General features: G+C 59.2%; 10 protein-coding genes and 1 non-coding gene across 11 annotated transcripts; 5 read left to right on the top strand and 6 right to left on the bottom strand.

The window, feature by feature from the left end:
* Window positions 1-141: 141 nt before the first annotated feature.
* Window positions 142-5,738, bottom strand: STT4 (1-phosphatidylinositol 4-kinase; the record flags this gene model as incomplete). Its single annotated transcript, XM_056206247.1, has 2 exons — window positions 142-5,706; window positions 5,733-5,738. 2 exons carry the CDS (start codon window positions 5,736-5,738, stop codon window positions 142-144), a joined length of 5,571 nt encoding a protein of 1,856 aa, XP_056062222.1.
* A 305-nt stretch (window positions 5,739-6,043) lies between these two features.
* On the bottom strand, window positions 6,044-6,563 carry MVES1_001399 (uncharacterized protein; the record flags this gene model as incomplete). The annotated part of the gene is made up of 3 exons (XM_056206246.1): window positions 6,044-6,207; window positions 6,234-6,300; window positions 6,327-6,563. The coding sequence occupies 3 exons, from the start codon at window positions 6,561-6,563 to the stop codon at window positions 6,044-6,046; spliced, it is 468 nt and encodes a 155-aa protein (XP_056062221.1).
* Window positions 6,564-6,649: 86 nt separating this feature from the next.
* On the top strand, window positions 6,650-7,669 carry MRPS9 (37S ribosomal protein S9, mitochondrial; the record flags this gene model as incomplete). The annotated part of the gene is made up of 1 exon (XM_056206245.1): window positions 6,650-7,669. The coding sequence occupies one exon, from the start codon at window positions 6,650-6,652 to the stop codon at window positions 7,667-7,669; it is 1,020 nt and encodes a 339-aa protein (XP_056062220.1).
* A 1,396-nt stretch (window positions 7,670-9,065) lies between these two features.
* HAT1 (histone acetyltransferase) lies at window positions 9,066-10,397 on the top strand (the record flags this gene model as incomplete). The annotated part of the gene is made up of 1 exon (XM_056206244.1): window positions 9,066-10,397. The coding sequence occupies one exon, from the start codon at window positions 9,066-9,068 to the stop codon at window positions 10,395-10,397; it is 1,332 nt and encodes a 443-aa protein (XP_056062219.1).
* A 97-nt stretch (window positions 10,398-10,494) lies between these two features.
* TIP41 (Tap42 interacting protein) lies at window positions 10,495-11,826 on the bottom strand (the record flags this gene model as incomplete). Its single annotated transcript, XM_056206243.1, has 1 exon — window positions 10,495-11,826. One exon carries the CDS (start codon window positions 11,824-11,826, stop codon window positions 10,495-10,497), a length of 1,332 nt encoding a protein of 443 aa, XP_056062218.1.
* A 432-nt stretch (window positions 11,827-12,258) lies between these two features.
* MVES1_001395 (carboxymethylenebutenolidase) lies at window positions 12,259-13,011 on the top strand (the record flags this gene model as incomplete). The annotated part of the gene is made up of 1 exon (XM_056206242.1): window positions 12,259-13,011. One exon carries the CDS (start codon window positions 12,259-12,261, stop codon window positions 13,009-13,011), a length of 753 nt encoding a protein of 250 aa, XP_056062217.1.
* A 148-nt stretch (window positions 13,012-13,159) lies between these two features.
* Window positions 13,160-13,528, bottom strand: MVES1_001394 (uncharacterized protein; the record flags this gene model as incomplete). Its single annotated transcript, XM_056206241.1, has 1 exon — window positions 13,160-13,528. The coding sequence occupies one exon, from the start codon at window positions 13,526-13,528 to the stop codon at window positions 13,160-13,162; it is 369 nt and encodes a 122-aa protein (XP_056062216.1).
* A 198-nt stretch (window positions 13,529-13,726) lies between these two features.
* MSC2 (Putative zinc transporter msc2) lies at window positions 13,727-16,116 on the top strand (the record flags this gene model as incomplete). Its single annotated transcript, XM_056206240.1, has 3 exons — window positions 13,727-15,817; window positions 15,843-15,923; window positions 15,949-16,116. The coding sequence occupies 3 exons, from the start codon at window positions 13,727-13,729 to the stop codon at window positions 16,114-16,116; spliced, it is 2,340 nt and encodes a 779-aa protein (XP_056062215.1).
* A 936-nt stretch (window positions 16,117-17,052) lies between these two features.
* Window positions 17,053-19,599, top strand: CDC25 (cell division cycle- protein; the record flags this gene model as incomplete). The annotated part of the gene is made up of 1 exon (XM_056206239.1): window positions 17,053-19,599. The coding sequence occupies one exon, from the start codon at window positions 17,053-17,055 to the stop codon at window positions 19,597-19,599; it is 2,547 nt and encodes an 848-aa protein (XP_056062214.1).
* Window positions 19,600-19,681: 82 nt separating this feature from the next.
* On the bottom strand, window positions 19,682-19,767 carry MVES1_001391. Its single transcript has one exon. It is a non-coding gene; the product is annotated as a tRNA-Asp (tRNA).
* A 34-nt stretch (window positions 19,768-19,801) lies between these two features.
* Window positions 19,802-21,278, bottom strand: MVES1_001390 (uncharacterized protein; the record flags this gene model as incomplete). Its single annotated transcript, XM_056206238.1, has 4 exons — window positions 19,802-20,206; window positions 20,238-20,345; window positions 20,371-21,197; window positions 21,227-21,278. 4 exons carry the CDS (start codon window positions 21,276-21,278, stop codon window positions 19,802-19,804), a joined length of 1,392 nt encoding a protein of 463 aa, XP_056062213.1.
* Between the last annotated feature and the right edge of the window lie 43 nt (window positions 21,279-21,321).

Below are 21,321 nucleotides of genomic sequence, written 5' to 3'. Positions count from 1 at the left end.
TTGTAGGCTGTGTAGCATTCCGATAGCAATGCCGTGGGCCAAAAAAAAAAAAGAACAAAAGAGCTTGTCTTTTACGCCAGTCCAGAAAAACGGCATGCACGTCCCGTTGCCTGTTGCTATCACAGCACTACACACTACCCACTAGCGCCTGTACGGAATATGATTCTGCTTCTCCTGGATCATATCGTACAGCACCGCACGGCGATTTCCGTACGCATCTTTGACGAGCCAGACGGCATGACGCGCCGCGTCGCGTTCGGACAAGTGCGGCTTGAACCGATCCATGAGCCGCACCATCGTGCCAGGCCCCTTGAAGCTAGGCAAATCTGTGCCGAGCATAAGCCCGCATGTAGTAACAATAGCATGGGCGTACGGACGGCACGCCAAGTAGGCCTTCACGACCAGCTCTTCGAACATGGCAAAGCCGGGCGAGTCGTGGCCGCCCATCACCGCGACCATCTCCATGCTCAGCTTGAACGAGTACGGCTCGAACCGCATTCCACCCGGCCCAATGTCAAACAAGAACCCAAAGTCAATGTGGATAACGTGGCCTCCGCCGTCGATCATGATATTGCCATTGTGACGATCGCGGATCTGAAGAATGTGGCACACGACCGAGTAGGCCGCCATGGACTGGATGAAATTAATGCGCGCCTTTTGGAACGCAATACTCTCCTCGCCGCCGTAGCGTGTCTTGAAGAAGGTGAGCAGGTCATTCACCTTGGCGCGTCCCATCTCGTCGCGCGACGTCGCGTTCGGCACAACGTCAATCACGCCACAGCCCGGCTCGGTGGCCGTGACGCGGTAGGGATCCAAATACACGTCGAGGCCGACCGACATAAAGATGGCCTTGAACTGTGCGATGACCTGCAGCGCCAGCACATCCTGCCTGCAGTCGTCGCCGACCTTGAAGATGGCCGACTGCCACACGTCGTGGTAGCGCTCTTGCTGTTCTTCTTCCGCGTCGTCCGACGGCTCGAGCTCGCGGCGCACCAAAAAGGTGGCCATGAACGGAGCCTTGGCGTGCGACTGCAAAGGGCGCCCCGATGTGCGGTCCAGATCGACCACGACGCCGTCTGGATTCGATGGCAGGTAGGCGCCGTGCTCGAGCGTAACCTTTGCCATCTCCTCGTCGATCTTGGCCTTCTTCTCGAGCTTGGACTTCTTGATGTAGGGCTTGAGCTTGCCCGAGATGCTCGTGACTTCCGTAAAGAAGGAAAATTCGCGCTCGTAAAACTCCTTCGCGGGCCCCGAGAGCTGCGCAACAATGCGTTCGACCATGGTGTCGAGCGTGGGTTTGAGCGGGTCCTCGACTTCCGCATTGTCGTCCTTGTACTTGTTCGCATTCATGTTCCAGATGATCTGGTGGCAGAATAGCTGCGAAATAAGACTGGTTTTGAGAATGTACTGCGCAGCGTAGCCATACTTGTCCTCGCGCAGCGTCTGCACAATCTGGGGAATGTAGAAAAAGACAGTGTCCACAGGAAACTGCTCCAGGACGCGCATGGCATACTGCAACACCAGCGGATCTCCACTCACGTCGGGCTGCAGGAGATCGACGGCGGCTACAGGCGTGACCGGCGCCCAGACAAGCAGCCAGCGCAGATCCGTTTTGTCTTTGGCTGCAAGCTGCATCTTGTCTGCAATCACGTACTCGAGCGCCTCACCGCTGTCAACAGCGCGGTGCGGCGCGCGGCGCACAAGCGTGCCGAGCGCCTTCTTCAGCTCGGGATCCCGCCAGCGCTCGGCAATCTGCACTGCGACGCGTGGATCGACGCGCCACGCGGTGTGCAAAAGCTCGAGCGAGACGTGAACAGGGCGCGCGTGGTCGTCCACGGTGGGGCGCAGCCAGACGACCAGGCGCATCTCCTCGTGCTGCAGGAGCGCCTGCAGTGTCTGGATCATGCTTTGCACCTGCGCAATGACCTGCGCAAGCGTCGCCCACGGCGTGATGGGCTGTGCAGAATGGACAGTGTACTTGCCGCTTTGCGACACACTCGCGGTGTTGACCACATAGTCGGCACGCACCGTCGCGGTGCGCAGCGCCAGCTGCACGTCTTTGAGGAACTGCAGCTCGGCGTGGGCGCGGCGAGTGCTTCCGCCGTACGTCCAGTCGATCGGGGAGGCAAACCAGTCGATGCCGAGGCGCAGGACGCCGTCGCGGAGGCGAAACTCGACCTGGACATCGAGGTGCGCAAACGACAAGACACGCAGGCAGAAGAGCACCATCGCGAGGCGTGTCTCGCGCAAAAGCGCGTGGTTGCTCAAGAGCGGCGCGGCTTCGACAAGGCGCTGAACAAAGCCGACAAGCACGGTGACGAGGGTGCCGTTGCTACTGCGCGACGCCTGCAGGCGGTCCGACAGAAGCTGGAGGACGAGGGCGTGGCCGGAAAAGAGTGTGTCGGCTTTGCGCATCTCGCGCGTCACATCGTCGCGGTTTGTTGCAGACATGTTCATCTTGGTGTGCATGGCATTGCGCGCGGCCATGTGCGGCGTGTAGATGCCTTGGCGCTTGCGGATCGTGCGCGCCCATCCATACCGAATCTCGCTAATGACGCTCGTTTCCATCTCGGGGCGCTCCGTCATGACCCAGCCCCAGATCTCCACGGCAAGCGCAAGTGCAGCTTTCGTGCACACGACAAGAGGCAGCGCGACGAGGTAGTGGAGGAGCATAAACTGAATCTCGGCGCCGGAAAGCAGGCGGGCAGCGGCGCGGTAGAGCGTGGTGCGCAACATTTCCATAGGCGGGTGCGCGCCGAGCTCGGCTTCCCGGATGAGCGCCGCAAGCTCGCACAAGAGCGTGTTGGAGTCGATCGCGGGCTGCGCCCTGATCTCGCCGTAAAACATGCTCTGTGCGGTGAGGTCGCGCGTAAGCATGCCCGACGCGTCGTGCCGCACCGCGGAGAAGCTCGCTGGATCCGAGGGCGGGATGCCGCGCGCAAAGTCGAGCGCGACACTCTTCCCGAGTCCGTCGGTGCCGGAGCTGGGCTGGGTCTCTACATGGCGCAGGTAGCGCAGCAGTACATTGCTCAGCTCCTGCGGCATCTCGGACTGCACGCGCGAAAGAAGCGTGCGCACGCTGGTGTAGACGTGCACCAGGATGTTTTTCCGGAGCGCATACGAGTCGCTGAGCCCGAGCGTAAAGCCTGCCGAGACGCTGGTAAAGTAGTACTGGGGCAAAAAGGCATCCTCTACCTCGCCGTCGCAGCTCTTGGCCAGTATCGTGAGCATCTCCAGCATCGTCACCACCACATCCATGCGGCCAAAGAGCTCGGGGAAGGCCGACACGAGGCGCTCAACGTAGCCGTTCGCGACCTGACGCACATGGGCCGCACTGTGGCACATGCCGACGAGCAAGTTGCGCACTTCATCGCTCGCCTGCTCGCCCAGTGCATGCTCCTCGGCGCGCTGCGACGCGTGCACCAAATAAGCTGCAAATGTACGGTCGCACATGGCACGCAGCGGCGCGGCGAGCGAAGAAGAGGGGATGGCAGGGTGCGCAAAGTACCAGAGCATCATTGACGGACGGCCCGCCGCGCTACGGCGCCACTCGACTTCGAGCACGGCCAGCAAAAAGGCAAGGCGCGACAGAGGGATGCGGCCATCGACGAGACGCGCGCCAAGCACCGGTGCAATGCGATTGCGCACACTCTCGACGGAAGCGCCGAACGTGTCCTGCTTCAGCACAGAGTTGTACTCAATGTCCTCGTCGATGTAGTTGACCGCACTCTCGGGAATTAGTGTGGGGGTTTTGAGCGCAATGATCGAGAAGGGATCGTTGGGTGGCATCGGCGCGGTGAGCGGGCCTGTGGCGCCGTTAAGACTGAGCACGGTCCAGAGATTGCGGAAGAGATACACTTGGGTCGGCTGCGGAGCCCAGTGCGGATTCAAGTCGGGGTGTGCGAGGAGTGCGGCGAGGATGGGCACGACGCTGAGAACGTGCGAAGGATCGCGCTTCGCATCGCCGGTGCGCATGCCGGCCTCGATGCCCAGCGCAAGCAGCTCGTTCAAGTAGAGCTCCTGGCGCGGCTCGTGCTTCTCGCCCATAACCCGATCTGCTTCCGCGGCCGCCTCGTCGGCTGTGCGCGTCAGGCCGCGCGCAAGAAAGATTTGTGCAGACTGCACGGCGCCGAGGCGCTGTGTATCCTTTTCGCGCATCGCCGTGCGCGCAGCGTCGGTAAAGTAGTTCATCACATTCACAAAGCTCGAGGTGGGCGCGGAAAGCGCAAGGGGCGCAAGGTGGGTGAGCAATGCGCCGCGGTGCGCGCGGATACTACCTTGCAGGCGCTGCAAAAGGAGCGTGATGGCAAGCACGGTCACCGACGGATCCTTGAGCGCTTGCGCGAGGCGGGTAATCACCGCGACCGTGCTTCCCACAACCACGCCCTGGTCGCTCGGGACGATGCGTCCTTTTGCGTCGCACGTATCCGCCTCGCGGCCGAGATTGTTGAGCAGCGCGTACATGAGCGAGGGCGCAAGGCCGGGCTCGCTCACGCAGACACACTGTGCAAGCGACTGGGCGGCAGTGCTGAGCAGCGGCGAGCCAGACGCAAGGTCCGCCTCCCACAGCGGCAGCGGCAGCTGGACAAACTCGCGGAGCTGTGCGGCGAGCGACGGCGCAAGCGACGGGCGCACATGCACGAGCACATTGATACTCTCCAGCGTTGCACGCTGTACAAGAGGGTCCTGCAGCGTCGCGTGCTCGCTCAGGAGCGCGGAAAACATGCCGTGCACAAAGGGCTGCTCGCCTTGCGCACCTTCGCCCGCGACGCCCAGCGTAATAATCTTGCACGCGGTGCTCAGCAGCTCGCGCGCGTACAGCTCGGGATACAGACGAAGAGTCTGCTGCGCCGTATGCAGCACCGTCGCAGTCGTGCGCGTGTAGACGTCTTGGGCTAGCGCAGCGAGTGGGCCCGGCGCAGCGCGCTGCTTCGGCTCGGCTCGCTGAAGACGTGCCCAGGCGTGTGCGTACGCGGGCTGGCCGCGCACCACGTCGCCCAAGAGGAGCTGGGCGTAGATGGAGGCTAGCGTGCTCAGCGCACACCACGCGACAAAACGGCCGGACAAGGGGACGCCCAGCGTGCGGTAGCGCTCGACGAGCGTGTTTACGTGTCGCGCAGTCTCAGCCAGCGGCACAGAATTGGTACCGTCGGCAATGGCGCACTGCGCCGCGGCGTCGCGCTGAGAAGGGAGGCATACAAGCGCCGCATCGAGACGCTGCATGCAGTCAAGGTCCGCGGCGACCCGGCCGAGCGAGGAGACCATCGAAAACAAGAAGGAGGTGTTGTACGCAAAGGACACGTACTGCACGGCGCGTGCAAAGCCATGCATAAGCGGCACGGTGCGCATAACAAGCGCGCGGGTGTCGCCGCGGTCGTAACAGAGCGCGACGAGTGCATCGCTGAAAGCGCCAATGCACTTCAGCGTGCGCGGCGCCAAACTGGGGATTGCGGTGCCGATCTTGAGGATCGCCTCAGTAAGCGAGTACGCAAGCTCGTCCAGTACGGGCCACTCGATGTACGGCTGGACCTGGATGCGCTCGTCCATGTCCAGGTGGGGGAGCTGGGAAAGGATACGCTCAAGATCGCCAAGGACCGAGCTAAGGTAGGCGTGGGCCTGCGAGGACTCCGTGCACTCGGAAACTGCATCGGCTGTCGCAGCGGCAAAGCGCGCCTCGGCAAGGTAGCGCTGGACAGTGCCATTTGTCTGGTGTTAGCGCAAAAGAGACGTACCAGCATGTGCGACGACGACGAGTCGGAGACGCTGCTCTGCAGCAACTCAAAGTCCTCATGGTTCAGCGTGCCCGACGCAGCTTCAAGCGCAAGCGCCGCCGCAAGGTCGTTTAGGATAAGCGTCTGCGTAGGCTGATCCAAAAAATCCATGGTAGCGGTGAGCGGCAGGCGCACGGCAAAGCACCACGTGGTGCACGTTCCCCGCATCCAGGCACGTGGTAGACCTGCGGCGGCATGGCGGGAGCGGTAGGGGTCGTGGAAGGCTGCGGTGCTGTATCTGTGCGCCCTAGGCATCCATATATACGTATACACTATGTAGAACTACCAAGCGCCATGCTACATGCGCGGCGGATCCCAAGTTCCAAGCACTGCAACGCACGTGCATGCTCCGGCGCAAGCGGCACGATCCCCGCCGTGCACAGCTGCTCCGGCAAATCAAGCGAAAGCAAGACCTGTGCTATCTCGAGCTTGGTCGCTATTGTCAGAGCACACCTCACGTACCGAGGCGCTGCGCCATCGCAATGGCCATCGCACTTTGGTGCTCGTACAGCTGCGTCCCTGTCACATCCTTCCGTCAGCATGCACTGCACGTACCGCAATGTTTTTGCCGCACACTCTATTCATCGCCACCGCCCAGTCAGCCGTCAGGCGCCCGTTCAGTGCGGCGGCGCGCGGGAGCGCACGTCCCGCATCGCGCATCGCTTGCACTATCTCTTCATCGTCTTCCTCCGCGTCCGCAAGCGACGACGGAGCAGCACCGCACCATACCAGCAATGTATTGTCAAGCACCGTGCACTGCACCGCAAACGCACGGAACGGCGCGCACGGCATCCGCACCAAGGCAGCGACCGACCGCATGGTGTATCACGTGATAAAGACGCAGAGCGCGGCGGCGCCTCTTTTCCTCTTGCACGATCATGCTGTGGGCAGCGCTGCGGACATCGCAAGCGCGTGCTGTACCGGGCGCAAGCATTCGCATGATGCACATGACGCCAGTGCGCTCTGCACAGCCAGGTCCTGCGCGCCCGCCCCCGCCGGAGCGTCTGAAGCCCGCGTCGCCCGCGTACTTTACCACCAAGCCGAGTCTCGTCGATACCTTGCAGATGCTGGACCAGCTTACGCGGGAAGTGAAGCGCGAGTTGGAGCTTTCCTTCATACTTTCGCCGAATTCGAAGCCGCCGCCGCTGCCGCAGGGGCCGACGAATATTTGGATCACGCGCGATACGCTGCACAGCAAACTGGGCATCGCGCTCCGCGCTTCGCAGTACCGCAGTGTTATTTCACGGCTTACCCTGCTTCTGCGGTACCGCGCATTGGTTCTTGAATACTTTGCCGGAGTCGATGGCGCGTTTGCGGAGCGCAGCACCACCCGGCAAAAGGAGCTTGCGCAGCAGGTGGAACAGGTCCTGCGCTCGTTTATGAGCCAGCACGGCAAGACACAGGACCGCTCGGTTGAGAATGCACAGACAACACGGAGTGCCACGCGTGGATATGTCGATGAGCAGGGACGTGCATACGCGCGTGGGCGACGGAAGGAAAGCAGTGCGCGCATTTGGCTCGTGCGCGCAAAAGACGGCTGTGTGGGCGAGGTTTTGGTGAACAATGTGCCGATGAGCCAGTACTTTTCGCGCACGGATCATCGCGAGCAGGTCGTGTGGCCACTCAAGCTGGCAGGGATGCTGGGCCAGTACAATATCTTTACCATTGTCCGCGGCGGAGGGCATACGGGACAGGCCGGTGCGATTGCACATGGGCTTGCGAATGCGCTCGTTGCGATGCTCGGCACCGTCCCTGGCGAGCATGCTAATGCGACACATGCGCATGTCAAGCATGTGCTTTCCAAGGACGGGATCCTCAACCGTGATCCTCGCATGGTCGAGCGAAAAAAGCCGGGCCTGGCCAAGGCACGCAAGGCATTTACTTGGGTCAAGCGTTAGCGATGCTGGGGGCCGATGCTTGGAATGCAAGCAATATACAAAAGGCACACAGATTCGTGTCTATGAAACGGTAGAGGTGTCGTAGCGCGGATGCACAAACCACCTGTACACAAACTCTATAGCGACCAGTGGTATCATGGCTATGGTCTGCTAAGCACCTTTTTCGCTACAGCATCCTCCGCTTCTTTGGGCGCACGCCGCCGATCTTAATAGGCGTCTTGTCTGTCATGACCTTGACAAGCCCACGCACTTTTTCCCCCTCTGACGCCATCATCGCGCGGAACACGGCCTCGCGGCCTTGGCCGAACCCATTCCAAAGCACCTCGATCGAGTTTACGCGCCACCGCGTTTGGTTCGCTCCGATCTTTTCGAAAATGCGCAGTGCCGCGCGATACCCCGCCTCGTATCCCGAGCGCCCTGCTTTTTTGAAGCCAACTGTGCCGCCACTTGCATTCGCAAGCGGCTCGCCCGTCGGCATGGTGAATGTGACCATGGTATTATTGCGTGTAGCCTGGACATGCAAGCGATGCGGCTTGGCGAGTCCGCGCGGCGTTGTGGGCACATTTTCCACGGGCTCCTGCGCTGCCGCGGTGAATTCCGGCATGCTGAACTCCATCGCAGCGTCCAGAGACACGCGCTCTTTGGACGCTGTCGTATCTTGCACCTGCTTTGACGCAGCAGATGCCGTCTGTGCATTGGCCCCTGCTGCCTGCGTATACGCCCGCAATGGGAGAGGCACCGCGCGACGGAGCGCCTGCGCTGCGCTACGAAGCATGACGGTAAGAGCAAAAAGACGGAGCGCTTTTTCGCGCCGTCCCAGCGCCCGCGAGGACTAGATGTGGAGGTAATGCACGAACCTACAAGGCCAGGAGCATCGACCGTATGCAGCATGCTGCGGTGCGCATGTTGGGTGTATGTGCAGTCTTCTATAGAGAGCGTGCCAATGAGAATCTAATCAACCGTTACGCCACGCTCGCGCAAGTATTTCTTCGCGGTCTGGATATCCTGCATATCAGCATAAACACAGCACGTACCATGAGCAGCTCGTCTTGCGCTGCTGGGACATCATTAAACGTATACAAGCCCCAGCCTACCTGCAAGAGCAGGTATGCGCCTGTGCTCACGAGCACCCACCACGGCAACTGTTGTTAGCTGCAATGTATACCGTGCACGCACCACCGCCAAAATTGCATCCGATGTCGGCTGCGATAGCCATGGAATCGGAATCACATTAAGATAAAGGAGTAGGTACACGGCCGCCGCAACTGCCGCCACCGTCGCAAACCGCGATGCACGCGTCATGGCGTATGACGAGCAACAAGCTGGGCCTCGCGCCGCCTCCACACCTCGGCCGAGCAGTGGTACGCGTCGCGTTCGGCGCACGAAACTGTACGCGATGCCAGCTTGGACGAGCAACGCGAATGAGGCAACAAGGCTGCGGCTTGTCGGTGCGCCGGCCCCACAAGACGCTGTGTTTTACCCCGAATTTACGTACCCAATCTTTGGCGAGGCGGAGACGATATTTGGGTACGAAGGACTGCATATCAACCTGGACTTTTGCTCCGGAAGCCTGATGCCGTCTTTGGGCGTGTCGTACAGTGCCAAGAACAGCAAGACGAGCGCAAAAATTGACGATCCGGAGGAGACGCTGCGTGCGTTTTTGCCAGATACGCTTGCGCGTCACGATACCTTGGTATCGCTGGCGGAAAAAGAGGCGCAGGGCGGCGCCTTTTCGCCGCACGGCACAAATATAGCCGAGTACAGCGTCAAAGGTAAGGAGCGAGCATCGCGTGGCGTCTTTGGCGCACGCGCACGTACGTCCGACGCTGCTCGTAACTTTGTCGTACACCATGCCACTTGGGACACGCCAGGTTTCCGCGCATGGCACGAGCGCGCCCAGATTTTTACCCTATTCTACATCGAGGGCGCTTCCTACATCGACGACCAGGACCCGAACTGGGAGTTTTACACCATTTTTGAGCGCACGCGAGGCGAAAATGCCGATGCATACCATTTTGTCGGGTACACGAGCACCTACCGGTTCTGGAGCTGGCAGGACAAGACGCGGCTGCGCATCAGCCAATTCCTCATCCTTCCTCCGTACCAGAAGCAAGGGCATGGTACACAGCTGTATGATACTGTGTTCGCGCGTGCATTGGACGATGCGCGTGTGTGCGAAGTGACGGTCGAGGACCCGTCCGAATCGTTTGACTTGCTGCGCGACAAGTGTGATTTGCGGCGCATTGCCAATGCACCCATGATTACAACTGCACGCAAAGACAACCAGCTCCATGCGCCGCTCGCACATACGTGGAGTGAAGAGGCGCGCGCACAGGCGAAAATGGCGCCGCGGCAATGGTCGCGTATCCTGGAAATGCTCCTGCTCGTGCACCTCGATGCAGACAATGAGGAAAGCATGCGTGCGTATCGCTTGCAAATCAAGGCGCGCATTTTTCGTGTGAACCGCGAGGCGCTCTTGCAGCTGCCGCGTGCGCAGCGCCAGGCGAAGCTGCAGGAGACGTTCGAGGCGGTCGTCGATGAGTACAGCGAGATTACCGGCGCGCCTCTGCCGGATATGCTGCTCGAAGCACCGCCGATCGTGGAGAGGGACGAGCTGCACATACCAGGGCTCGCAAAGCGTGCTGCGAGCGCCGTGATTCTGCTGGGGGACGGCGAGGAGGAGGAGGAAGAGGAGGAGTATGCACACAAGGCACGCCGCTTGGGATAGCGCACTTTACCGTAGCATGCAACGCAGAATGTGCTACATTTGAATGGCAGCTTTTCTGCGCTTGGTCTCGTATACAATTACAAAGATCAAAAAACTGCTAATGCCGTAGCACAGCTACATGTACGCAAGCACCATCGCCTTCCCAGCCGGGCACAGAGTCCTCTATCTCGCCAAGGATCGCATTCTGGGGCGCATTTCCAAGTGCTGAGCTCGGCGCCTGTGCAGGCGCAAGGCTCGGTGCAAAACCGGTGCCAGACGCCGCCTTTGCCGCCTCGTTTCGGAACCGCTGCGCTTGGATTTTGTCCATCGTCTCTGCGACCCAACTCACATTTGTCAGCTGCGACAAATCGTCCGGGCGGTGCGGCACAAGGTACCGCTTCACATCCTCGTACGATGCTTCCGAGCCGCGGCATTCGCGAATAACGCGCGGCCAATGTGACGGCCCAGCCTCGGCGCGCTCCGCCGCAGGAACCGGCTCCCCGTCAGTCGGCACAAACGAGCAGTAAATCCGCGTATCAAACACGCGAAAAACTACATTATCCACACGCAAAAAGAACCGCTGCAGGACAAGGAATGCATTCGGCATGACGCGCACCTTGACGTTGAGCATACTCGATCCATTGTCTCCTAATTCGTCCTCAAACAGCATGATATCGTCGTAAAACAAAATTGGCTGCCCACTGTTCGCACCAAGACGCTCTACTGGGATTCGATCGCGCGCGGGATCCAGGCCCAGCTGAAAAGGATCGTGAACGATTCGCTCGCCGCCACGGTCCAGCGAAGGGGGGGCATTGCAGCCCGGCGCGCCGGGCCATGTAGTCGAGTATGTCCAGTCAAATTGCTTTGCAGACGAGATCGAGCCAGAGTGCGGCCCATCAAACCCCGGCGCTTGCGATCGGGTATCTTGCGAGGGATCCAGCAGCTGCTCCAAGCACCTCGACTTGCCCCACTCATTTGCGTAGGATACCTTGATCCCACTCCCAGAAAGCGCGCGTTTCCGCCGCGCCACGCCATTGTCAATTCCTTGTGCGCGTGCGAGCTCAAAAGCACAGTCAATCGGGTCCAGGCGGTGCGCCGCAGGAACGCCATCGACGCACTGCAATGCGCGCGTCGCATCGAAATTATACTCAAACCCGCTGGGGTGATGATGCAGAACAAGCACATTATGTGGAAACGGCATCTCCGGCATGGGGATATCAAGCAGCCTTGAGAGCGCATCGTTGTCGCTTGCATTCGCGATACTGCCGTGCGCAACCGTGATGGTCCACGGCCCAACATGAATCCCCCGCTCGGTGATCGTGTCTACTTGTGAGCCAATCGGCAGCTCCTCGTCCGCGCAGCGCGACTCTACATTGCCATTCCGAACGTGCTCAAACACGCGGTGCTGCACCCGTGGAGGCAGAGCTTGTGTCGTCGGTGCACTGGCCATGGTGCACAAACCGCGCCGTACGCGGCACGGCTCCACTTGTGTCACGTGCAAGACTGTGTGTCGGGACGCGGAAGAGGCAGACGCCTGCCGTGTAAGCATAGCATACCATGCATACGTGTAGTGTTAGCCCGCGCGATGATTTTTGAAGTGTACGGAAGAGAGCTGCGTATTGCGCTGGCATTCTATGCCCGTACTTTACACTTGATCTGATGGGCAAAGAGTCTGTAGGAGGTAGCTCACTGCCGCTGCGTCGTCCATCGCTGCGCACGCATCGCAAGTTGTGCTCCAGCAACGTTGTCTGCATCCATGCCTGCCCACTAGCAGGCACCTCGCGCTTGCCTCGGGCCGCCGCGCCGCCGAGCTTCGGTACGCTTACGTAATCAACGCGGCGTGGTTCTCGGTCCATGCGCACGCCCTTGGTTTCCCGCCACGATGAGCACTTCGAACAAGGCATGCTGCACACTCCCCCCCGTCCAAACGGACTACAAGCCAAAAGGCACTATGGAGAAAGTGGCAGGCATTGATAGCTATGTGACCGGGGATGCAAACGCAACGAACGTTATCCTCTGTGTCTACGACATCTTTGGTTTCTGGGAGACGACCCAGCAGGGTGCCGATATGCTCGCTGCCGCGTCCAAGGCCAAGGTCGTCATGCCTGACTTTTTGCGTAACAAGCCTTGGCCAATCGACGCTTTCCCTCCGCGCAACGACGACGAATCGAAGCGCTTCAACGAGTGGCTCGAGACCGTCGGCAACGTTGGCAACTCGGTCAAGGAAGTGCTGGCCATCTCTACTGCACTCAAAGAGGGTGGTGCCGAGCGTCTCGGTCTATACGGTTTCTGCTGGGGCGGCAAGGTCGTTAGTTACGTGGCCGGACAGAGCTCGCCGTTTGTAGGCGTTGCGCTTGTCCACCCTGCGTTTGTTGCGCCCGAGGATGCAAACAACGTTACCGTGCCCATTGCTTTCTTCCCATCCAAGGATGAGCCGAAGAAGGACACAGACGAGTTTTGGCGCCTGCTCAAGGAAAAGGCACCCAAGGCCGCGGAAAAGAGCGAATACGTTTACTACGGCGAGAACCACCACGGCTTTGCCGCTGCGCGTGCAGATCTCAAGGACCCAAGCAACTTCAAGGCGTACGAGGACGTGTATAACCGTCTCTGTGCATTCTTCTGTGGCTTATTTTAGCGGATAGTACGAATTGTATTTTGTGATAAAACCACGTATCCTGACCCAGCGCGCGCGACGGAGCCATACACTCTACATACTTTGCCACCCGGCCACGCCGCTGCACAACGCCAACCGTTCGCTATATACACCCATACTGTCCATCACGCTACGCCTTGCCGCCTTCCACTCTGCCCGCATCAATCTCGACAGTCTCGCCGTCCTGCCCATTTGCATACACCTTCCCCGTGCGTACACGTCCCCCATGCGCACGCACAATCTCCTCCACCGTGCGCGGCTCATCCGCGTTCTCGGTAAACCACCCCAAATTATCCGCAATCAAGTGGCGGCTCTTGCACCCCGGGCACTGTACAAGCACGATCCCGTCTGTGTACGAGCGTTTCGCAAACTCATGCGTAGATCGTGTGCCGCAATCAGGGACCGTGCATGTAAAGGTAAGTTGAAGCTGCGGCACGACCTCCCCAATCGGAGACTTGTGCACAGCGCCGTCGTGTGCACACACAGCACTGCGGCACATGGCCCGCATTTGCGTAAAAGGTAATACGCGTGTATGATTTGCATGACAAGACACCGGCCCGCCACATATGCGTGCCGTACGCATGCTTGCGCGCACCGACCGACCCAGCACCGAACGCAGCATCTGGACCGTGGAGAAGAGCAACCTCCACATCACGTGGTGTGTGTACCTCGCAGGCTGCGCTTCGGCCAGTGCGGCATGGACAACCACCATCCCCAAACGGAGCCTATGCAGGCGGACCCACGCCAGCGGGGGCAGTTTAAGGTGGATGCTCTGCATGGGATGCAGTCGCAAGTATCCAGCAGAATCCGTATTCACCATCTGCTAGGCCTGTTACTGACCAAAACACTGGTGGCCAGCGCTGCGTGGCTTGCGCGGCAATGGCTTCTTGTCCCCCAGTTCGATCTGGAAACGTTCCAGATCCAGGTGCGTGACATGCTTGGCGAGAATAACATTTCTCCTGAAAATATACAAGCTGCAGCTGCCGCCATGCCCGTGCATGCGCCAGCGAGTGTATGGGCAGTCGCTGTGCTTTCCATGTCGCTTGCTGCGCTTGTATTTCTGCTCGCATTCCGCGCTTGGCGGTGGCAAGCGGTGTGGACAGAAAAAAGTGTTTGGCACTTGGGCGTGCTTGGCTCTTTGCTCTTTCTGCAGCTCCTGCTATGGCTCTCTGCGCTCCGCTATCTGGGCGCGACCACGGTGCTTATATTTACGCAATTCTGCGACGTATGGGTGCGTGACTTGGCCATCGGGTGGAAGAGTCGCACTTTTGGAAGCATGCCTGTGCTGTTTGCTATGGCGCTCGCCTTTCTCGTCGCTGCCGCTACGGGCTCGACAGTGCGGATCCGCCGCCCGTTTGGCGAGATCGTCGATCCCTCGACCCAAGCCGCCTTTTCCATGACGTCCAAGCTGCAGGACACCACCTCGCTGAACCATGTGCTCCTGGGATATGTTGCGCTCACACTCTACGCGGTGCTCACGATCGAGACGGGCCGTGCGACGTTTATCGTGTCCAAGTTTGTCGGCGGACGCCGGCGCGCAATTGTGCTGGCGACGGGCCTTGTTTCTGTCGTGGTACTGCCTATCTCTGCTATCGGTGCCATGCTTGGCCTGAGCACGCTCCCCGCCTCACTTGTGCCTGGCCGTGAACTTACGCCTCAGGACCAGTTTGAGCTGAGCCATTTGGCCGCGTACCTTGTGCTTGCACTGGGCCTCTTGGTCTGCGACTCGCTCGTCACACTCACCCTGGAATCCTACGTGACGCTCTATGCACATATGATGCATGCATGGCCGATGGCGATTGTCGGCGTGATCATGATTGGATTTGGCGTGTTTGCCATTCATGTTGCTGTCGTCCAAGTTATTGCCGCTCTCTGCGTGTGGTTTGCACTGCGGACGGTCCTGCGGCACTCTCCGCTTTACCTTACTTCGTGGTACAAGTCGCATGCGCACAGTATGACGCTCGAGGAGCAGCGGAGGGCGGTTAGCATGGATACTACCGAGTCTAGCTATACGGAAGCGCTGCATTTATCCTACCGGATCATGGTCCAGCTGCGCGGGATGGTGCGTACGATCGTTGCAAATAGCGACTCGCGCCGCATATTCATGTTTCTCTGCTTGAATCTCGGTTTCATGGGCGTGCAGATGGTGTGGGGAGTGTGGACGAATAGCCTTGGACTGATCAGCGACGCGATCCATATGTTTTTTGACTGCACAGCAATCTTTATGGGGCTGCTTGCAAGTGTCATGGCATCATGGAAGACGGACGGGGCGTTTCCTTACGGGTACAAGCGCGTAGAGACGTTGTCCGGATTTGCCAATGGCATTTTCCTCGTGCTCATCAGCGTGTTTATCTTGTTTGAGGCGATACAGCGGATTATCGAGCCGCCAGAGATGCAAAACTTTACACAGCTCCTGATTGTAAGCACGTTGGGATTGTTGGTCAATTTGTTTGGCATGTTTGCCATGGGACACCACCACCACCATGGCCACGGGCAATGTCACGGCCATGATCATGATCATGACCACGGCCACGGCCATTCGCACTCCCACAACATGCTTGGGCTTTATCTGCACGTTATGGCGGATACGCTCGGATCCGTCGGTGTCATTATTAGCACGATCCTTATCCACTACTTCCACTGGACAGGATTTGACCCTATTGCATCGCTGCTCATTGGGCTCATGATTCTCGGATCTGTGGTCCCACTCGTAATCGACTCGGGACGGATTTTGTGCCTGGACCTGAGCCAGGGCAGTGCCAATGGCGTCGAGCAAGCTCTCGGCAAGGTACGTCCCTTTAACACTTACCCAGCTTCTCACCATCCCCGGTGTCGTGAGCTACTCCAACGCACGTTTCTGGCCCCTCGATGGCGAATCGCTTGTGGGCTCGTTGGTACGTTGCTTCTTGCTAATCCCAGTATATCCAAGCTTTTCTAGATACCCCGCCAAAAGTGCACGACACTGTGCATCGGCAACAAAACCAGCGAGACGCTTCGACAATCGCGCTCCAGGCCGAGTCGCTGCTTAAGCACGAGATTTACGGGCTCGAGTCGGTCACTGTACAAGTCCATACCGAGGGAATGTAGCGGCACTAGGCCATCGAGACATGACTAAGCAAACGACCCAAGTGCTAGTTTCTTTCAGCATGCAACCCAGCACGGCATGCTGCGCCATGCCGGCAGTGCACGCCGACTACACGCCCCAAGGGACCACGCAGCACTATGGAGGTATGGAATGCTACGTGACTGGCCCCGCCGACGCTTCCAAAGCGATCCTTGGCGTGTATGATATCTTTGGCCCGTGGGCTTCGACGTACCTAGGCGCCGATCTCCTTGCCGCACACACCGCCATGCGAGTCGTCCTCCCTGACTTTTTTCGCGGCGATCCGCTCGCACCAGAAACACTGCCGGCAGATACGCCCGCCAAGCAGGAACGCTTCCGTACATGTACGTGCGCACGCCGCTGACGCTAGTTTTGCTCTCCCTTGGCGAGTTCACGCACATAGCAAGCGAGCTGCTCGACGTTGCAGCTGCACTGCAGCAGCAAGGCGTCACTACACTGGGTGTGTACGGATTATGCTGGGGCTCAAAACCGTGCGGTACGTACACGACAAGGCTCACGATAGGAATTGCGTGCGGCGACGGCACCCCGTTCCAAGCACTCGTCCAAATCCACCCCTCGTTCATTGACCCAGACGACGCCCTTAAGCTGCGTGTTCCTATGGCCCTCTTCCCCTCCCGCGACGATGAAACGCCGAAACTGGACGCGTACGTCGACCGGGTCTTACATAACCCTGCCATCGGGAAAGCATCGATCGTGCACCACTACCCCCAGCACCATGGATTCGCTGGTGCGCGTGCACAGCTCGGTGATGCTGCAAACCGCGCCGCGTTTCAAGATGTCTACGAGCGCGCCGCCAACTTCTTTGTCCAACACATGCAACGGCCATAGCTTCCTTGTGCTTAGCTAATCCATTTAAACGTGCTGCGCTTGTGCCAACAGAGCGACGTGGGGCGACTGCGATGGAGGCCATGGGCGCGCAGCCTGTGCAGGTTGCGGTACAGGAGGCGATGGGCAGTGCCTCTTTGCCAAGATCCTTTTTTGCCGTTGCGCTGTACGATTTTAGCACGGACGACCCCAATCTGCTTGCTTTCCAGCAAGGCAGCGTGATGGAAATCCTCTCGCAGCTGCCAAACGGATGGTGGGATGCGATGGTGGACGAGCACACGCGCGGATGGATCCCATCGAACTACGTCGAGCGTGTTGCAGACGAGGAAGCAGCGGTAGCGCGCGCTGCTACGGGACGAGCAACACCGCTTCTGCAGCGAGTGTTGCGCCCAGGCACAAGTCTCGATGCAGAGACCAGTGCGGATATCATGGCGATTTCCGAGCGCACTACTGCAGAGCGCGAGCAGCCAGCCCGAATTCAGCGCGCGATCCAGGAACTTGGTGCGCTGGTCCAGCAGATTCACGCATCCAGCGCCCAGGATGCGCGGCACAACATAGCCCTCGCGTCCTTTTACGTGGAGACCACGTCCAACATCGTGCGAGAAGTGCGTGCGGCGGTTGATACGCCTGGCATTGCGCGCGTGCTGCATGCGAGTCACGACGTGCTGAATGCCGCGGAGCGCACGCAGCTTGTCCGCGTCCAGATGCTGGCAAAAGAGACCACGTCGATCTTGTCGCTTGTAGTGGTGCAGATGCGCACGCTGACCAAAAAGCTGCATGCATTTACATGTGCGCCGCTCCAGGAAAATGCGGCATTGCTAACAGCGTACACGGCACACGGTGCCGTTGCTGCAGAGAATGCGCAGCAGTTGGTGCAGGTGCTGCGTGCGTTTGGGCAAGAAACGCAGGATCTGCCGCCGCTCTTGCGGATTCTCTTGTCCAATGCGTGTGCACCGCAGAGCGCTGTGCCCAACGTTGAGCATGTATGGGTGTGCTACGACACGCTGCAGGCTTTGCAGCACACTTTGTTTGTAGCACTGCACGGGCGGCGAGGATCGTGGGAAGACGCGTTGCAAGGCGTGATGGCCCAGTGGGAATCGTTCCGCACCGCGCTTGGGGAAGTTGACAGCGCGTCCCTCGGCGCGTATGCATCCACCTTTTTCGATGCACGGCGCGACATGGACGGCACTGCCGCGTTCGTTTTGGACACGGCACAGCGTGTGCGAGACGGCGAAACTTCGCTGGACGCGCTCAAGCATGCGGTGAATCTGCTCAGTCCCTTGATTGAGCGCGCAGTGCATGCCTTGCAGTGCACCGATGCGCCGCGCGATACGCCAGAGAGTATGAAGACGACGTGCAGTGCGCTTGCACTGCCGCTCGAAGACGAGGAGTTGGGCCGCAATATCCAGTTCAACGCGTCTGGTACAGTCAAGGCCGGTACTCTGGATGCCCTACTTGTCTATCTCACGAAACACAATGTGTACGATGTGCAGTACAACACAACATTTTTGTACACCTTCCCCACCTTTATGTCGCCCGCCGACTTTGTCCAATGGCTCATGGCACGCTTCCATCTAGCGCCGCCCGAGGGCCTGACTGAAGTGCAGCGATCCCAGTGGAGCCTTGAGCGAAGGGCGCCGGTCCAGCGGCGCGTTATCAGCGTGCTCAAAACATGGCTCACCTCGTTTTACACGCGTGCCTACGAGCCGTTTCTCGATACGCTCGCCCACTTTGTTACCGTCGATGCTGCACACGACATCAGCGAGACGACCAAGCTCCTGTTCCTAGACGTGATTGCCCAGCGCAGGGCTGGAATCGTCTCGCCAGAGCATCCCGCCCGCTACGGCCTTGTGCCGGTGCCGATCCTTCCCATCAATCTGCGTACGCCGACACTACTCGACATGGACGTGCTGGAAATTGCGCGGCAACTGACCCTCATGGAGTGCCAGCGCTTCGCGACGATCGAGTATACAGAGTGTCTGAACAAGACATGGACTGTGCCAGACAACCCCGGAGGTTTTGCCAGTATGATTGCGCTCCACAACGGCATCGTTGGCTGGGTCACGGAGCTGCTTCTCAGCAATCAGCGCTGCGCGACACGTGCCTTGGAGCTGCAGCATTTTATCCGGATTGCCGAGTGCTGCCGCGCATTGCACAACTATGCATCCTTATGGGCGATCATCTCTGCGCTCAACAATGCCGCGATCCACCGTTTGCGCCGTACGTGGGGCATGCTCGACAGCGAGTCGCTCAGTCTCTTTGAGAATCTGAACAGCATTACGCTTGTTTCGCGGAACTATGCAAAGTATCGCGAACTGCTCTCTGCGGTTTGCCTTCCATGCGTGCCTTTCTGTGGCGTATATACCAAGGACCTGACGTTTATTGAGGACGGGAATACGAACCGCCTTTCGGCAGATCCGTGCCTTGTGAATTTTAACAAGCGGCGGCGCCTGGCCGATGTGATTATGGAAATTCAGCATTTCCAAAGCGTGCCGTATTATTTTATGCATGTCCCCGGGATTGTCACGTATTTGGACACGCATATGGTGACGGCAATGGATGAGGAGGCATGCTTTGCAAAAAGCTTGCAGTTAGAGCCACGCGAGCTGTATGTGGACTGATTTGCTCACCCCCAAGACACGCCCAGTCGCTGTCCAAAACGCTGCAGGAGAATGGCTTTTTGTAGCGTAGGGCCAAAAAATGCTTCCGCGCCGGGAATTGAACCCGGGTCTGGTCCGAACCAAGTTGAAATTGACAAGGACCCGTCATAGCCACTAAACTACGCAGAAGTTAGTACCGATGAACGTCTAGTGTATATATAAGCTAACGACGCTCGTACGATGCCCACACCGTATCCGCCATGCTCTGTAACGATGCGAGCATGCCCGTGCGCTCCTCGTTTTGCGTTTCCTCGAGCGCCTGCTGCAATTCGGCAATATGCGCCTGCAAGAATGCCCACGTGGTCGTGTTGCAGTCCATGCCCAGCTGGATCCACTGTGCGAGAAGGTAGTATTTGAGAAACACGATACGGAACCATGCTCGGAGCGCGTGCAGGTCGCGCGTTGCGGGCGTAAACGGAGTAGTAAGTGTGTGTAGCAAGGAAGCAACGTCTGCGGTGGTGCGGCGCGAGAATGGGTACAGAAAATCGCCGTCTTTCCCCCCCTGCATCACTGTGACGTATGCACCAATGGCATCTTGGAACGGCAGTGCGTGTTTGGGCCCCATAGCCTCTTGTCAGTGCGGTGCAGTGCAGACGTACATAGCACAAACTTTCCAGCTCATCGTGCGCGAGCTGTGCCATATTTTTGCGCGCACAGCGCCGCAGCAAATCGCGATCCAGGCCGCCTTGCAGCGCGAGTTCAGCGAGCTGTGTGAGCAAGATAAAGGCGTACCAGGTTCAGCAAGCGCGCTGCTGTATTGGCGCGCTCCATCATTTCTAGCGGCTGTATACGCCGCGTGGGTATGTACAAAGGCCCTTGTGCCTCGAGTTCGGCGCGCGCGTGATCGATCGAGAGGCGCTCGTAAGGAAATAGAGACACGGGCTTGACTGCTTCGCCCAGTCCTGTACTGGGATCGGTGCCGCACAGAAGCTCGACCAGCGGCTCGATTGCACGTTCGCGTGCATGGTGTTCCCAACTATGTACCAACACGCGCAGCGTACGCCATGCCGCCTCGGTAAGCGCCCCGTGCTGCAAGGTTTCCGCGTCGCCCTCGCGGTCGTCCACTCCGCGCGATTGTGCGGCGCAGATGATTTTCTCTTCCAGGGGTCCCATCCAGAACTCGGTCCTTTGGAGGGGTATATTGGTATAGACTTGTGCGTACGGCCATGGCGCGTGGCGAAGCAAGTGCCATATATCCGCAAACGCGTACAAGTTCGCCTGCGTCGCCCAGAATGCAAGTGGCGACCAAGCGAGCTTGGGCTGCGTCGATGCGCGCGCCCAGTCGCCAAGCACGGTCTTGTGCACCGCGCTGTACAGCGGCCCAGGCACATGGTCCAGTGCCATGACTTTAGGTATGGTCGTGTACCGCTGCAGCAGCGCGCTCGCAGTGTATATCGCCTTTGCGGACGGCCGCAGCTGCTCGGCACTGTGCAGGAGTGTGGCTTGCGGCGCCCTTTGCGGTATGCTGCACAGACTCAGCGCAAGCAGCATCGCTGTTAGCCGTGTCGGGAGCGCGTCGCTTGCAAACGACTCGTCGAGAAGAGCGAGCGCCTTTTCATCTGTTGTGAGCTGTAAGATGACCACGTACACTGTGCCTCCTCCAAGTAGTCGATCACGACCTGTTCGAGGCGGCCCGCCATGGCAGGGTGCAGCGAGCGCCTCCGGCGTGGCACGTGCATATTT

This window comes from Malassezia vespertilionis, chromosome 2, assembly GCF_029542925.1.
Source record: "Malassezia vespertilionis chromosome 2, complete sequence".
Lineage (NCBI taxonomy): Eukaryota > Fungi > Basidiomycota > Malasseziomycetes > Malasseziales > Malasseziaceae > Malassezia > Malassezia vespertilionis.
Note: the sequence above shows the minus strand (reverse complement) of the source record. Positions and strands in the feature narration are given on the sequence as shown.